The following is an 18130-nucleotide window of genomic DNA, read 5'->3' as shown; positions in this document are numbered from 1 at the left end:
TCTCACTCTGCTCCTCACACCCTCCAGCTCTGAGAGGAGAGCGTGGACTCATCACTACGACAATGAATACGACATGCTGCATTCTGATTGGCCGGACGTGAGCAGTGCTCCTCCAATCTGCATCCAGACTAGATGCGAGAGGTGAACCTCCGTTACACAAAACCCTCCACAGTGACGCAAAATTAACAGTGATTTTCCAGACCTATATTTTTACAGCCACATTCATTCCAATAAATCCCTGCTTTGAATTTTTATTCTCACACCATAGAAGGGGTTCTCATAAGACGTCACCACAAATCCCCATGGCTCACTGATACTCCACCTGTTAATCTCTTCTGCTGCAAGATATCCTTTATACCTGAACACCTGCAAACATATGTGTGTGTCTGTATGTGTTTTTTGTGTTCGATTACCTTGGTTTGAGCTTCCTGATTGTCCACTAAGCACTCATCCTCCTCAGGGTTACTGCCCATTCAGCAGGATCTTTATCAAGGCTGAAGGTTGAAGGTTGTTCAGTGATAGAAAATCCTCTAAAAGTGGTCACGTTGGAGAAATTGTTAAAAACTCAGATAAATGCTCAACTTGCCAAGGACATTGGCCTTAACCATCAGCTAATAGCCAGTAAACTGACTTACTTACCTTGACTGACTTTAACAAAGAGTCAGGGGAGTAGGAGTAGCAGTTTGAGTCTGTGGACTGGATTTGAGATGTCAGCTCTGCTGACATGCGCATTAGTAAAGCACTTGATAGTGTGTGAAACAACATGCTGAGTTTAGGAGTATAGTATAGTATAAGAGATTTATTAAGATTATTTTTTGGCCTTTTCAAGCTTTATTTCTGATAGAGACAGCTGAAGAGTGACAGGAATGCGGGGACAGAGAGATGGGGAATGACATGCAGGAAAGAGCCACAGGTCGGATTCGAACCCTAGACATCTGCAGCAAGGACTGAGCCTTCACACATGGGGTGGCCCCCCTCCTCTCATATCTTTTTTTACTCATTGTCACTTCACTTGGATGTTTGACCTTCCTGAGGTCAGTTTGACACTAAAAGGCTGTTTGGACATTGAACTGCTGAGTCTGTGCTCGTTGCTCACCTTTGATTTGAGTGTATGTACCAGGATCATTTCATGACATCACAACTAGTTATAAGCCTATCACAGTCCAACTTGCAACACATATACACATATGTTCAGGTTTTTCTACAGTCTCTGACCTTGATCGGGATGCACTATGTGATTATACGTGTGAAAATAAGTTTTACTTTACTCAGGTCCCCGAAACAAAAACTCACCATTGTACTTATTACATTTATATTTCTAATGAATAATTTTAGTCCCTCTATTAAAGGACAAGATGCCTGTGAAAACAGCTAACAACTGACCACAAATAAAACATTTCACTTTTAGGATCACTGTGCACACAAAAGCCCAGAGACACAGGAGACATTTCTAAACAGTCTATGAGTCAACTAGAAACTCTCAATAAACCTCACAAGAAAAACAATAACCAACAAAATCGTCTATATATTAAGTATAGGTATTAAAAATACTTTCCTGTTTGTGTTTATGATAAAATATGTGGACGTTTTTGCAGAGGAAATAAAATGCTCTGAAGGCACAAGGAAGTCTGTGGTTTTAACATTCCGGTGTTGACGCAAAGAAACTGAAAAGTCAAAACCAGTCGTTCTGTTTTAAAGTGACTCGACATGTCTGAAATATAATCTTGTCAAAAACAGGATACAGCAAACGCTGCAATATTTGCCCGTATTTTCCACCACAGACCAAACCAAGACGATCCTCTCGAGACAAATTGTAAATGGGAAACTAGCTGTGAAAGTATTAGAACAGCTGATTGATGCAATTTTCAATTAAATGTGTGTGTGAGTTGTTATATGAAGACAGTAGGAGGAGTCATTTTCAGTGCACAAGGCCCATAATTCCAAGCGACACCCCTGGGTACATTTATAATAATCTGTAACACTCCTCTTCTCAGTGTGGGTCTGTATTTAGAGCCATTAACCCAACGTATGTATCCTCTCTATCCCACACTCCTTCACTCTGCTTCCTAATAGCCTGGATTAACCGCTGCTTTAATAGACTCATCCATCTCCTCTGTTTATTCACTAGTTTTCCTCTCACACACACTTTCTTTCTCCCTCCATCTTTCTTTGCTCATGGGCAATTACACAAACAAATGCAGTTTGTTTTCCCCTTAGTCCGACTGGAAGGCAAATGAATGGATTTAGCAGGTGATTACGTTTTTAGGTTAAGGTCAGTTGTTGTATTATATTATCGCTGAGAAAAGGTGAAGTCACAGTGTCACTCCTTCAATTTGCACAGTACATTAGCCATGCAGATTTATGTAAATTCCTGCCACAGAGTTTTGCTCCTGATTGGCCAGAGCTTTACACCCCTGCAGAGGCAGACTCAGAGCTTAAATCTAAATTTGCATAGCTTGACAAGGGGAGGCAGAGAGGAAGGGCTTTCTGTCAGCTGACGTCGCCGGGTTGGCAGTCGTCAGACATACGTAAGAAACCCACACATGATTCGGATAAAAACATGTATGGGAAGCACGAGATTTGAGCCGCTGCCATGTCTTATGAAGGGCAAATCAAGGACGAACCCGGAGCTGTTCTGTTTTGTTTTCACACACAATGAAAAATGTCTCAGTTCTAGATGTTGATGCTCACCCAAAATGAAATCCAGAGCTCTGACTAAGTTATTTTGGTTCCTACTTAAACACCATTATCTGTACATTTCCTTACTCAGGCCTTTCAAAATAAGACATTTTTCCTCTTCTCAGGTCAGTGTGCATGATTGCAGCTCCTCAATAAGCTGATCAGCTGTAAGATGCAGCAATGTGTGTGTGTGTGTGTGTGTGTGTGTGTGTGTGTGTGTGTGTGTGTGTGTGTGTGTGTGTGTGTGTGTGTGTGTGTGTGTGTCTACATCTGTTTATTGATTAGCTGCCATTTCCCTAAACCTGCCTGTAAAAGTCAGAGGCACCCTGAGGCAGCAGCTTGGATCACACACACACACACACACACACACACACACACACACACACACACACACACACACACACACACACACACACACACACAGGTACACTTGTGTGTCTTTAAAAGAAACATGTTTGACCCACTGTTAACGTAGGTGATGACGGGGGACGCCACACACGTGCACGCTCCAACTTTCAGCTGTCACCCACCCACCCACTGCTCCTCATCATCCTCCTCCACCTCCTTCCGTCGTGTTTTCCTTTTGCTTGATTTCCTTTAAGGGAGGCAAATTCCTCTTATCAGCCCCAACCAGATGCTGCACTGTGTGTGTGTGTGTGTGTGTGTGTGTGTGTGTGTGTGTGTGTGTGTGTGTGTGTGTGTGTGTGTGTGTGTGTGAAGATAATCCCCTGCCTTGCTTTCATTGGCTCAGCACTAACCCATTTTTTGGTGGAGCTGATGACTTGGGGTTTATTTTAGAAATGGCAGCTAGTGTTTCATTTAGGATTTTAAAGGTTGTGTCGTTTAAATGGCACAGCTGTGATTACAACATAAAACATCAGAGAGTGGCATTTCAGAAAATTCATTATAAACTCTTAACTCTCTGTAAATCAGTCTGTATTTACATCCGCTAACTGTATTAGAGCGTTAGTGTGTGAGTGTGTGCTTTAGTACACAGTGAGTCACTGAGCTTGTCTAAGAGTGTTAGTGTCAGTTCAGCTTCTACCAGCCTGCTCTTCTGCTTTCTTCATCCACACACATGTGTGTATGTGTGTGTGTGTCTTTATATTCAGGTCCACCTGCACATGGAAATCAGCACCCTTCACTTCATTATGAGATGATTCAACATGACCAATCATTGCTGTCATCGACATCTAAAGTCAACATCCATTGGCTGTAGATGCTGAGCTGGTTTTTTGATTCATTCGTCCACTCAGCGCCTCAGCCATGATCACATGATGCCTGCGTGTATGTATGCGTGAGCCCTGATGTGTGTGTGTGTGTGTGTGCAGCCCTATTGCCAAAATTGAGTTGAAAAACTCTCCTCGCTGTAGTTGCCATAGTAACCAGCCATTCGCTGCATCTGGCAAATTATAGGGTTGTATTGAAGGGCGAGAGGGTGTGTGTGTTTACGTGAGAGGGTAAAGTGTGTGTTGCTGTGAGTGTGTGTGTGTGTGTGCGATTGTAGGAGAGTGCAAACTTCTCCTGCATACAAAAGCTGATGTTCAGGTGAAAAATGGAAAGCAGAATTGGATGATCGATTATGATCTTTGCACTCAATTGATATCAGATACACACACTCACACATATACCAGACACACACACACACACACACACGACTGGGATCATTAGTACCAGTTATTAGACAGAACACAGAGCTCGTACTGATGTTTTATGACTTTATTGTGGACGAATGAAGAGACAGGGACAGAAAAGAGAGAAAGAGAGAGAGATGTCGTCTCCAGTGACCTTGCAATAATCTCCATCACTGATGAAAGATGTACAGGTATGAGAAGAGAGAGGGAGCACTCGGGTTCAGATGATACAATTCCTATGTGGAGATGTTGGGGTCATACTCACTCTTACATAAACCCTGTAAAAGACAGTCAAGAGGAAATGATTGTTCCTCTCCAGTCATTTTAGCAGCATGCAGCACTGGGCGATGGACTCAGTTATACTCATAATACACCAGGGTGCATCTACCAATACACACACACACACACACACACACACACACACACACACACACACGTTTACACAAGTTTACAGTAATTTATTCATCACAATGTTTTTCAACAATATCAAAATTAGAAAGTAGAAAAATGGAAATCCAAAATGTCACTTCAGGGCCCTGCACAACAATTCCAGTCCACTGTTTATTATTATATTATATTATTTATATTATATTATATTGTTATATTTATTTTTAATTTTTAAAATTTTATTATATTATTTATATTATATTATATTATTATATTATTATTATATGTATTTACTATGGTTGTTTAAACTATGCAAATAATGTTTTTTAATATGTTAAATTATTCATCTCTTTGTATAAAATGTTATATAAATCTATATCTACGTAGTGAAGTAAAATGTTTATCTTGAGTGTATCATAATTAAAAGCATAATTTAATAATTAAAATATTGACATACAGGTTCTTAACATTGTACTAAAAGATTAACTGCTTTTTGCCACTTTGGACAATTCATTGGTTAAGGCTGTTAACACAACAGTGACATATTACCACCTTACAAAGTTGTTATGGTGAACTCATTAGATAAGAGTTGTCTATTTGGAGATCCTCTTCTGTTTTACCCTGTAGAAGTGATGGAATCGCTTCCAAAGTATCTTAAAGGGATAGTTGGAAGTATTTGGTCTTATATGAGGTACTTGTCATAAAAATCAGGGTTACACAGCTATTTAGATGTTTTAACTTATACAATGTTTATTCCTATTTATTACATGTCTTGAGGACACTTCCCTTTATTGCTGTTTTACTGAGACTGGCAGGGGAAGGTAAAGTTCAGGTGAATGTATGAATAGAGGGATTCCAGAACAGGGGCAGGTCAGAGAGGTGACATCTAGATTGGTGATATGCTGGCTACTCATTAGGGGATATGTTGAAGGAAACAGTTTAGATGCCATATATGCAAATTGTCTGTTAACAATTTACAGGGGTTGAGACAGCCCATCTTTAGGAAAATGTATAAGAACCAACTGTCAGAGCTCCTCAGGGAGCCTTTTTCTCTGTAACCCCTTTAGTGTGTTGCACTGTGAAACGCTCTTCTTGTACAAGAACAATAAATTCAACTCAACCTTTGATGTTTTGAATCCAATCCTCCTTATTTAAGGGTTTTTCTTTAAAATTCCTGTAACAGTACTTAAGCACAGTCAGCATATTACTATTACATACAATAGTCGGCAGTCAGTTTGGAGAAGCAGACAGGAATTTCACCTCATATGCAGAGCTATGCACTGCTGTGAAGAGGGTCAGCAAGTGTACTCTATATGTTCACTGCTTTACTTTGAAGTCAGACAGTCTTTTCTTTGCCACTAACTGGAGAAATTCCTTATTCCTATGCCAAAGTCCAACTGCTCACTGTATTACGGCACAGATCAGCTGTTTGGAACAACACAAGCGCGCACCATTTTTTAAATCTTCTAGAAAAGTTTTAGAAAGTTTGATTTCTGTCTAATCTTGCACATTTCTGATCTAAATCGCTGATCTGCTGCGTTATACAGTGTGCAGTCCAGTTGGAAGTTTTACAGTTAGTGATAAAGCGGTGAACATTTTCTAAATATAGCATGCATTTAAATGGATCTTATTTTTTTTACGTGGTTAAAATATATTTTTTTTGCTGACCTTGTACACAGCACTCCATACAGTAGCTCTGCTTATGTACCAGGATCCCTGTCTGCCTCTCAAAACCGGGGACATGCTGACTGCCGTCTACTGTAGGTACACACTGACTATGCATAAGTGTTATACAACCCTACTTAAAAATGTCCACTCCATCCCTTTAAAGTGAACTTCACTTGTGGTCTCACTCCTCGTTAAACTGCAACATAATTGATAACAATATCTGTGGTGTACCTACAAACCTGAGACAGTACATGCATGACAGGATCAACACACCAAGGATTTTTACGGGGGATAAACAGGAGGTTAGCTTTGCCGAGTGGCTGCAAGCCATGCTCTATAAATCACAGGGGTAAATGGTCTGTGTTTAAGGTTTAACCACTGCCTATTAGAGAGTCATGTATGGCTGTCAGCATGGTGTTTATTGGGAACATTAAGCTATTTATAAAAACACAGTGGTATTACAGCGTTTCCCTCTTCTTCACCTGACAGCATCTCGACTCCTCTTCATCCCTGGGATGATGGAAATCTCATCTCTCCCCTGTGAACTGAAGCAGACTTTGACATCTTTGTTTTTTTACTGTACTTTCAATTAAATGAGTGAAGGAAGAGACACTGGGAGCTGTCTTGGGAGAGACGTGGGAGGAGGAGGAGGAGGAGGAGGAGGGAGAAAATGGAAAACAGAGGGAGATGTGAGATGGACAGCGGATAGAGAAAAGATGGAAAAGAGGAGGAAAACAGGAAGAGGAAGCTGAATGATGGATTGATGTGTGTTTGTGTGCCTGTGCGAGAGAAGAGAGAGGTATACAGAAAGAGAGAGAGAGAGAGGTGTGTGAGGGCACCATTAAAGCCTTGTACTATAAATCTCTGACACTGTGTGTGTGTGTGGAGATAACAGAGGGATGTCTCTCTCCATTCTGGCTCTGTCAGAATGATGTATGCATCCCTTTCTTCCTCCCTGTGAAATATTAGAGGGGGGCCCTGTGTGTGTGATCTCAGCCAGCATGTGGCCAACATGTTTGGTAATTCCTCACCTCTTATCAGTGCTCACATGAGGTATTGTTGGTGGGAGACTCGCCTGGGAAAAGAGGCGAAATGACCCATAAACACACTCACACACATACAGAAGACCAGAAAACACACAAAAATGAAAGAAAGCCCGAGACGAGGGAGAAGCAGGCAACAGCTGACAGTGACAGCTTTCTTGATCGAGGGCTACGAGCTTGACAGGTGTGATTGATCACATAATGGCGAGCACATTTTAGCGCTCTGCTCTTCATTTAGCTGACAGCATTTTCTTTATGGCACCTTGTGTTATGGTATCATAATCATGCCAGTGCTGCTGGAGCGCCTGAGGAATAAATCTTTATAAACCCCCCCCTACCACCACCACCACATGACACACCAGGAGATGCAGCTGAGCTGTTGCCGCTGCTCAGGCCTCTCTGTCTCCTTCACGCTGTTTCAAATGGCCGCCTCAGCTGTCACTCAAATGACCTCATCGTTCAACTGCGTCATGGATGGAGGACAGAAAGGATGGGGAATGTGTTCTCTCTGCAGGTGCTACCTCGCGGACTCACCTATCAGTCTTCAGGGACGTGTGAGTGATGGCATTCTGAAGACGAAATGTAAACACGTTAAAGCATATGTGGTTTCAAGTCTTAGAATATTTTTTATTTGAAGCTGTACTTCTCAATGGATGAAATGTGGAATGTGAAATGGTTCATTCATAGTGACACACCAATGACCAAATACCAAATGATTCTGCAGCTCTACACAGTCTTTGAGTTCATCATTTGGGTCTATCTTTTGGACCCAGAGGTCCAAAACACACAAAGTAGTTTGAGCAGTTTACGTTACTGTCCATCAGGAAAATCTGCAAATCACCAAGAGTTGAGGCAGAGCAGGACATCAGAGGGGAAACCAGAAATTATTTTCTCCATAAAAAATAAATAGATGCATTTTCACCAAAATGAGTGAAATAGTTGGTGGTGTGTGACTCAGTGTGAGAACAGGTATACGGGACACAAAGTGTGAATGACAGGGACACAGTTCACCTGATCACACATCAGTGTAGCATCAAAATGATTTAAAATCTGTTCGACCATGTGGCTTTAACACCCCCGTGAAATTCTTGTTTTTGCTTGCCTCCAGTGGTTTAATTTCTCACCTTGCTGCAGTGATGTAGAAATGTACTCCAGGTTGTGTCAGTGCACTGTGACATCACTGTTGGATGTGGTTACAGGCGCAACCGCTCACACGAACACAACATGTCACATGTGAAATAATCGTTTTTTTTTTGTTTTTCTTTTGATGATAATGTGTTCATGTAGGACCCCATCACTTCTGTCAGACACCGATCTTTCATGGTGATATCTTCCTCTATGGATGGACAGCCAGTAGAAATGACACAGGCAGAAAATGAAGCAAGGAAAAGACCGGATAGTTAAAAGTGGGAGGCAGATGGATGGAACGGAGAGGAAGAGGTGGAACAAAAAAGAAGCGATAAGTGAGGCAGAGACAGAGATGGAGTGAGGAAAGAAAATGAAGAAATACAGAGTTGATGAGTGAGGAAATGATGAATGGGCTGAAGGAGAGACAGATGGGCCGGCTTCATCAGTGAGCTGTGCGGCAGAGGAACGGAAAGAGTAAGTGAAAGAGTGCTTACGAAGTCAAAGATGATGATGATTATGATGATGACACACACACAAACACACGCACATAATAAAGTGCCCAGAGGCTGGAGTCACCCTCTTAAATAGATTTCACATTAAAAGCAAAGCATATATAATGATACAAATATTAGCAGTTAACCCCCTTGGCTCATGTTACGAGGACACAACAAGTGAGTGAATTAATAGAGCTAATGCAATAAACTGATAATAATGTAAATTGAAAGAAGGAAAGCAGACAGAAAGGTGACAAGGTGATGATCCATAAGACATCAATCTCAATCTCACACAAGGTTTTGTTTTCACACTTTAGTTCATGTTCAGATAGTTTTAATTAAATTAAGTTTTATAACTAAGTTCAGGAACAAACACCACGCTCCACCAGTCTTAACTCCTTCCTGCTTCACCCCTGTCTTCCCACCATCAGCCGACCGTCCATCTCCAAACTCCTCCAGCCATCTACAACCCTAATTTTTCCTCTCAGCCTTTCCCCTCCAACCACCTACCAATCGTTCTTCCACCCTCATCCCTTCATCCCTTATCCAGAGTGCACATAATCTTGGTTCATCTTCATCCACAATATGCAAAAAAGCTGAGTCCAGGCAGATTTTTGATACTTTTGCATAGTGCTGGTTTAGTGGTTTCTCTCATGGTTCTTTATGCTATGTCAGAAATATTATATTACTTCCCTGTAAAGTATTTTTCATGGTGTGAGATGGTGCTACAGTACGTGTTGAATGAGTTTTTGGATTGTCTGTTAATGCAGTGTGTGTATGTGTGTGAAGAAAATACCAGATGCTTTTTTGATGACGCTAATAATGATGATGCTAATAATTAAAATGAAATGTCACTGTGAAAGGCCTCTGTGTGAATGACATTGAATTCACACAGTTCCCAAACACTGACAGTGGCATTCATGATCAGCTTGTAATTCAGTTCTTTCTTTCTCTATTTTGATGTGTGACTCTCGGTTACATCACACACACTTTAATTAACCTTACTTGGCCCTCACACTGGAAAAGTAGAAAGTTTGTCCGACAGATAAATCAATACTTTTAACACCTCACTTGTCCCATTATGCAGTCTGTTTGTGATGTAAGCACCTGGCATCCCCCACCCTATCCTCAACCTCAACCCCCTCTCTGTTATACAAGATACACACATTCATACACACACACACACAGAGACACAACCATAATGGAGCAATTATCCTCTCCAGCTCCGATCTGCTCCTCTGATTGTAATTTGCATTTATTATTAGCCTTCAGCCTGCCAGAGGCTGTGAGGCGTGAGGATGGATGGTCATACACCACATCACACTGATAGACCTGCACAGATGCTCCGTAAACATGTAAGCCCGAGGACGGACTAACATGAGCACCAATGTGCCACATATACATACAATTTAAGGTGAAGAGGGGCCGCACCATGCACATGCACCACAGATGAATTATGACAGCTTCGTTTTGTTAATTTTGATCCCTGTTAATGATGCTACAGTGGGAACCGTATGTTCAGTGGCGTTCCATCACAGAAATACATGCTTCACATTTCCACATTGTAATGTCCTGAAGGACTGAGATGTGTCTTCCTGTCCCCTTTTTCTCAGTCTGCGTTATCTTTTGCTGTCAAGATGGCCTCAGGGCTCATCATATGGAAATTTGTGAGGAGCAGAGTCTCTCAAGGCACATACAGTGCATACAACCCATGAGCACACTAATAGATGTGCATGCTGGTGCTCACACACACACAAGCTCATACATGCACACAAAGAGAACATGCAGGGGACCACTGAAGTGTGAAATGATTCTGTTATCATGTCGTCTGTGTGGAATATATTTTCCCATCAACCTTCTATGGCAGGTGTGCCTGTGTGTGCCTGATGGGCTGCTGGGGCTGTGTGTGCATGTGTGTGTGTGTGTGTTTTGTGGCTCTCTCCGTCTGTCTGTTGTTGTCTGTTAGGTTGGGGTGTCTCCAACACAATGTGACAGTGTCAGTGCAGCTTTTGCAGCTCACGTTCCATCGTGGTATTTGACATTTGACATCAAGAGACTTATTTGGTAAATTGCTGTAAAATCATATCTTACATGACTGGTTGGGACTGAAAACATGGTTCAGATGAAGGCAAGTCAATACAACTGTTTGGAATATTAATAAACTCTAGACAGTTTTTTTTTCTTTTTTCGTTAATAAGGACAGCTATTCACATGCATTTGTTATTATTGTTATCATATTTGATTATGATTGTTGTGATGAAAAACTAGCAAGTCAAAACTTTGCAAACAGCCAGACATCAAGCAAGTACAATAACACAAGACATAGCAGCCAGTTAATATTACTTACTAGTCCAACAGCAAACAGACTTTTGTTTCACTAAGCTCTTGCCAACGACTAAAAATCAGTCCCAGATTTACCCTTGTGTCCCTCTCTCATGTTCTCTCTTAGCTTCCTCTGTTAACACCGCCCTCTGTCTCTTCAACTCTGTCATTATGTCTATAGAGGTTGCATTGCCCACTTGTCCAGCTCCAGTTCTAGCACGACACTGGCTCCCCATGAGCATTCCACTGTGCCGCAGGCCTAAAAAACATGCCCAAAATACTTTTGGTACAAACACTAACAGTCCCCTGGTACTCTGAGCTCATGTTCAGACAGCCTGGCTAATCTCCGTGTTTTTATGAATAAAATATTCTATAAATCAGACTCATATGAACAAACCCTTCCATAAAAACATTCAGAATAAAAATAGAAATAAAATTAAAAGGTTTGCTGTTTGTAAGCTACAGAAGCTATTAAGCTATAAATGGATATTTCTGGCCCAGAACATGAGAAATTTTAGGTTTGAATTTGCCATTATTTGGGTGTTTTCTTTCCCCTTGTATAAAATAAGACATACGGTATTATTGAAGCAAAAAGCATGAAAGTTTATAATTTATTTACCCCAAGCTTTATTTCAGACATGGAGGCATGGATTTGCCCCATCAATCTGCATTATAATCATGTATATCTTTGCCATTTTTGTTCTCATAAAGATGCTTATTTGCTGCCATCTGCCTCAGCACTGGCCCATACCAATGAGATGCATAATGTGGTCAGCATGAGTGGTCCATCGGCAGCCATGCCCGACAAATGTGTTTGCCACAGCCAGCTGATGGTAAAGTGACCCTCAGACAGGTGGAACATTGGAGGAACCCCGGAGGTGTAGATGGTCAATGTGTCCAGCAATTTAGGTTATTTTCACAGCTAGCTGCATTTTACACAGATGCATGAGCCAAATGATCCACCTCTAAGAGTTGTCAGATAGTTTGGTTTCATGATGCAAAGGACACAGTTTGGAGAAGTTTTAAAAAGTAGGACGTCAGAACCTCCAGGTGCTCCATACCACTACACCTGGGAGACAGAGAGACAGAGCAGGGTAGGATATATAAACACCTGGCTTCCTCTGGGAGGAGAGAGGAGAGTTGGATACCAAGAGGCTTCGAGGGTGACTGGGGTGACGCTGCCACTTGTGCCACTGGAGACCTGCCTGTAGAAGTCAACACAGGGAGAGAAGATCCAGGCCTGAGCGATAACTGGACACACACCTTGACCCCACGCCATGAAAACAACCCAGATGTTCAAGTTTCACCTTCAGAAACTTGATAACGACTTTTACTTCCTCTAGATAGTCATGTTTTTTTCTCGGCACTCCACCAGAGTCATGATCAACCCCAGTTGAGCTGTTCCAAGAACACTAAACCATCTGACTGGCAGCAGCGACAGGCAGTGTGTACAAAGGGCAGATACTGTAATCAGAGTGAGCTTATGACCCAATCTTAGTGGGAATTCCTCATTTATGATTGCACCCCTCAGCCTTTATCATGAGTGGATTTTTGCAGGTCGTCCAAGCCTCTCACCGGAGGGTAGACACACACTGATCGACTCAGCATCGTCTAAAATGCCTCCGTGTCCGATAATAAACTTCAGTTTATAGAATCTTTGAAGAAAGTTTCATACTTCAGTCATAAAATGCACAATACCTTCCATATATGAGCTTATCTTCTCCACTATACCTCGGTCTGTGTGTTAAATGGAAAAAATATCTGGCTCAAAATGTAGGTTTGTTCAAGCATTAAAGCCCAAACTTATTTCTGCTTTCATGCATGGAAGGAGTCTTGTATATTTGTCTGACCTCTTAGAATTGTGCATCTGGGATGCTGCAAGAAATTAATGGGCATTTGTTTTGGCAGGACAAAGCAGAACAGATTTACACGAGCAACGTTTAATGAATGCAACATGTTCACAACAAATTGTCAAACTTCAGGGGTCAGTAAGCTCCAGATAGGACAGTAAGCATTCTGTGAGAGTTTTGTTGTTTTAAAATATACATACAGGAATTTGTCTTGATGACAGTGCATGTAACATTAGGTGTTGTTAAGCTCACATTAAAGAGGATGTTGTCCTTGTTCACGTCTGTTTCTTTAGTGTTTCCTTCTGCTTGTGCTGACTTTACTCTAGGTGAGACTGATTGCCCCAGCTACACTTTTTACACTCATGAAAACACATACGCTTTGCACAGAAGCATGCACATGCACACACACTCACCAAAAACACACTTCAGTGTGCATGACACGGATCCCAAGGGGGAGCTCCGTCCGAGCAACTCCACTGCACTGCCTAATTGACGTGTGTGTGTGTGTGTGTGTGTGTGTGTGTGTGTGTGTTAAAGTTGTCCTGCACGAAAAACAAAATTCCAATCGTTGCAGGGAGCACAAATTAGAGTTTAATTTCGTGACTGTTTCATGAACTGTCGTGAGTCTGGGTTAGAGAGAGAGATAGACAGGCAGTAGGAAGTGAAGAGAAGGCCTGCACAGTTCTAGTTCACCTTTGTCTAAACAGTGCTTCAAACTCTGGCAGCAAATGAACCAGCCTGTCAGTCATGTGCTAATTTAGTCTGAGTCTTCAGGCTGTCAGTCTGACACTTTATGTCTTCCTGAGATTATAAGACAACCATGAAGCAATGCAGCCAAGTGCTGAGGAGACCTGGACCTATTAACCACACACACACACACACACACACACACACACACACACACACACACACACACACACACACACACACACACACACACACACACAATACCCCTATTCTCACATCTTCAGACACACATACACACACAGATTGAAGACTGAGGGCAGCTCTTTCGATGTATGCGCAGCTAATGTAGCAGTTACAGCTACTTATTGGATGAAATATGGCTGACATGGAGGGTGGACAGAAACATGTTTTGTGAAAGAGTGGCCTGGGAAATAAACCTTTTATTCCTGAGCTAAAACAGTGGAAACGTAACATTTTGTGGGGGTTTTTATTTCATGAAAGCAGCCAAAACAAATTGCATTACTGTTGCAAACTGAAGGGAACAGCAAAATTATGGATAGTAACATGCACCATGTTTTATCTGATGGAAATACATGTGTGAACGTTTTGACACTCGTTAAATTAATTTAATTAAAAGTAGAACAACCCGTACAAAGAGCAGAAATACGTCATCATCTTTAATTGCCTATTTACTCGCGCTTTAGTATTTTAATATTTTGTGTTTGTTTGTTTTTTTGCTGCTTGCTTGTTGTTGTTGTTGTTGTTCGTGTGCTGCTGCCTCTCTTGGCCAGGTCACCCTTGTGAAAGAGGTCTGGATGGGGTTAGGTTTTTATCTGGTTAAATAAAGGTTATAAAAATAAAAAATATAATTGGCTAAACCTACACCTCCATACTACATCAGATAATAATTGTAGATTTCCCAGCAACACTTGAAGGCAGCACCGACTCGGTTGTTGCGTTGCCATGGTAACAACTGCGTTGGCTCGTCTGTCCCACTGACAGTAACTGAGCTAGTTAGCTAGCTATAAAACGAGACGACGTCATTCGGCGTCAGAGTAAAGTTAGAGCAAAGTTTAACAGTTTTCTAAATTAGTGTCAGTGTCTATCTTTCTCCATGAGCAGGTGAGCAACGGCTGGCTGTGTAGCTGCGTTAACGCTGGCTCATAAAACAGTTAACTAAATAAAATACGGTTCATTACGCAACGGTAGCTTCCTGCTAACTCGGTAGCCTGGCAAGTGAACCACGTAATACGATAATAACGATGCTAATAAGGATACTGTACAATATAAGGTCACTGCTGTGTGTAGAGTGACACGTAAAACATAACATTTTACAAGTTTCTAATTCATGCTAATTAATTCACAAAGTCCGACATGAGCTCACGTGTGATTTGATGTTCAGGTTGGAGAGTTTGGGGAAGTCCACCGCTGCTTCACAGAAACAGGTAAACTAAACACCTGCTACCCCTGCTCGAGTAGGCCACACGTCGTTAATGCTTGTGCATTGTTACCGTACATAAACAGTGTGTGAATATTATAATAATTTTCATCTCTACCTAGTTGGCAGTTGAAGTCCAGTCTGCTGAGAAGCGCAAACTCAGTGGTAAGTAACAGGCAAGACTTCACATCCATGTACAAAACATCACGTCCAGAAATGAGAAGATCTGACTCGAGTTACACCCGAGGGAAACTCATATTCTGATTATGTTCCAGACAAAATGGGGAAAAAGACAGTCACTGAGAAAACTCGGTAAGAAAAGTCCCATCGAAGCAAATATACACACAATCATCATCCAGTGTTTTTATTCTTTTATCTCCTTTCTGCATCCATCAGGAGTCCTCCTGCCCGAGCACTGCCTCCTTCTGTACAGGTGGGTCCCTTGACACACACACAGAGAACAAAAAAACACAACACTGCACACATTTTGTTTCACTAATCAATTTAATTTCTTATCTTTCTTAAGGTTCCTTGCAAGGAGACACAAAAGTCTGGATTTCCAAGTGGTGAGATGCTGAATACAGACGGTATGCGGAGGGAAAACGAACCTCATCAGTGCCATTTCACATACACAGAAATAACTATTTCTCCGTCGAAAACAGCCTCCAAAGACCAGAATGCAATGCAACCCTCAGACATATTGTGTAACTTTTTACTTATTTACACTTATTCTCGACATTAGTGCTTTATAATCTTGAGCTGCTCTTTGCTGAATCATTTCTCCAGAATGTTACAGTAAGTCTAATATTTTGTTGACATCATTATCTAAAAGGGCAGTTTCCGCTTGTTCACGCATGATTGACATTGTTCTGCTATCTGTTATGTCATACAGAGAAAATCCATCCAAGTGTTTCTTGGCTGAATTACATTTCTTGTATGTTGTTCTTCTCTAGAGTGCTCTCCAAAAGAATCCATCAACATAACACCAAGGTCTGTACTCAGAATTCACATAGTAGGAGATCACAAACAAATAAAATATTGTCAACGGCATTTTTACATTTAAAAATGTGGTTTCAGGGTTAAAGAGCAAGCTGCAGAGACTGCAGTGCCTGATGATGGGCTGAAAATGAAAGACTTGATCAAAGCACAGCCCCCAGACTCAGCGGTAACAGGTAGGTCGACGTAGAACAAACACAAAATGCAAAGAAAGAAATGCACAGAAAAGAAACTTGGAGAGTGAGTAGTTTTGCTGACAGTAATATGGTGATGATAACGGTCCCCAGGAGGAACAATGCATGCTCCCCCAGCAGTTGAGCCTCTTCCCACGCAGGAGGTCAGTGAGGAGGAAGAACAGATTGAAGAGCAATATGTTGAGAAGGAAGAGCTGAAGGCACCAGTGGAGCTGATAATTGAGGTGAAGTCACCAATCATCATCGATGAATCCACACTTAACGCTGCCGAGAAGAAGGCTGAAACTTTTAATGTGTTGTTCTGGCCTATAAAATATTTTTTTGTACTTACTTTTAGTCTAGTTTACTTCAGGTGAGTTTGGATAAACTGTTCTTAAATAGGAGACGCTGACATTGAAATGAGGACGTATTGTTTCAGTTCCTCGGAGCTGTGATGGGCAGAAACTTTCAGCTGGCCAGCAAACTGTGTCAGATGAGTAAGTATCCTGCATCCATCAACTGTATGTCTGTCTGTCAATAAATCAGTCACCGGTATAGTCAGCTAATGGTGCTTCTTCTCTCCTCGCTCCAGTTCTCATGTATGAACCAGACAACCCTGAAGCCTCTGAGTTTCTCCCGCTGATCCAGAAGAAGCTGTTGGAGGGTGAGAGTCCTCCCCTGTTTGCATACACAAACATTTACACGTTCCAGAACAGCATGAGTTTGTGTTGTGCTTTTTCCCACTAGAGCAAGAGGCCGAGCAGAGCAGTGAGGAAGAGGATGATGATGACGATGATGATGACGACGACGATGACGACTCTGGTAGTGACGAGGAGTCATCTCAGAGCTCAAGCTGCTCCTCTTCGTCATGCTCCTCCTCTTCAGCATCAGATGATGATGAGGAAGAAGAAAAGCGGGTGAACAGACACAAGCCGTGTCCTCCTTCTCACATTTACCCATAAATCCACTGCACCGGTCGAGCAGCGTTTCATTCTGTCAACTGAGATCTCAGCTGACAGCATCTTGTGTTTATTTTAATCCTCAAAGCTGCTTCGCACAGAAAGTCTTTGTGCATTTTGTAGATGTTTTGACATATGTATTTTTTCATATTACCCCTTAAAATAAAATATTTATTGTAGACAAAGCGATGCCTTTGTTTCCTGGAGATTTATGACTGTGGGAATACATGGTCATTAAAATATGAAGCTAAACTTCTGCTGATATAAATCCAATCATCTGTGAACCTGGAGAAGAAATTATAAAAATTTAGAGACTCCACCATCTTGTTGCACAGCCTTCTTCTGTAATGGTTTTACAATTAGCAGCACCGGCTGTTCATAAGAAACCAACTCCTGATATTCTCAAATGCACATTAATTTTTAATTTGCATTTTCTTTTGCTGATATTCTTGGAATTTGGTTAAAATGTACACTACAGTTTAGATTTAACGATGAAAGATCTAACGTGACAAAGTCACAGAAATTGTACAGAGAGCAGATGGTCACAGCTGGGGCCAAAAGTTCTTCTAAAAACATTGTGATTTATCACAAATAATAACACCTTTTATTTGAATAGTACAGTACCACAAAGGGCTTTTTATAAATGATTTTCATCAAATCTTTTGAGCTGTC

General features: G+C 41.5%; 1 protein-coding gene across 2 annotated transcripts; it reads left to right on the top strand.

Annotated features, from left to right (window-relative positions):
- The first annotated feature begins 14840 nt into the window (after positions 1 to 14840).
- Positions 14841 to 17596, top strand: erich2 (glutamate-rich 2). Of its 2 annotated transcripts, none has more exons than XM_010749746.3 (12): positions 14841 to 15014; positions 15295 to 15337; positions 15453 to 15495; positions 15606 to 15642; positions 15727 to 15763; positions 15857 to 15896; positions 16284 to 16320; positions 16408 to 16502; positions 16614 to 16744; positions 16939 to 16996; positions 17092 to 17163; positions 17247 to 17596. In XM_010749746.3, the coding sequence occupies exons 1-12, from the start codon at positions 15007 to 15009 to the stop codon at positions 17459 to 17461; spliced, it is 816 nt and encodes a 271-aa protein (XP_010748048.2). In that variant the 5' UTR covers positions 14841 to 15006; the 3' UTR covers positions 17462 to 17596. The 2 variants fall into 2 exon arrangements, with proteins under 2 accessions (XP_010748048.2, XP_010748047.2); XM_010749745.3 differs by having other exon boundaries at positions 15857 to 15917.
- The last annotated feature ends 534 nt before the right edge of the window (positions 17597 to 18130 follow it).

This window comes from Larimichthys crocea, chromosome X (assembly GCF_000972845.2).
Source record: "Larimichthys crocea isolate SSNF chromosome X, L_crocea_2.0, whole genome shotgun sequence".
NCBI lineage: Eukaryota > Metazoa > Chordata > Actinopteri > Sciaenidae > Larimichthys > Larimichthys crocea.
This window is presented reverse-complemented; position numbering and strand designations above follow the sequence as displayed.

What these genes read in the sequence shown, in the direction of transcription:
- erich2 (XM_010749745.3), top strand. An exon ending in TGAGATGCTGAATACAGACG is followed by an intron (nt 15,918 to 16,283) that starts GTATGCGGAGGG and finishes GTTCTTCTCTAG; the next exon opens with AGTGCTCTCCAAAAGAATCC. An exon ending in CCAGAAGAAGCTGTTGGAGG is followed by an intron (nt 17,164 to 17,246) that starts GTGAGAGTCCTC and finishes TTTTCCCACTAG; the next exon opens with AGCAAGAGGCCGAGCAGAGC.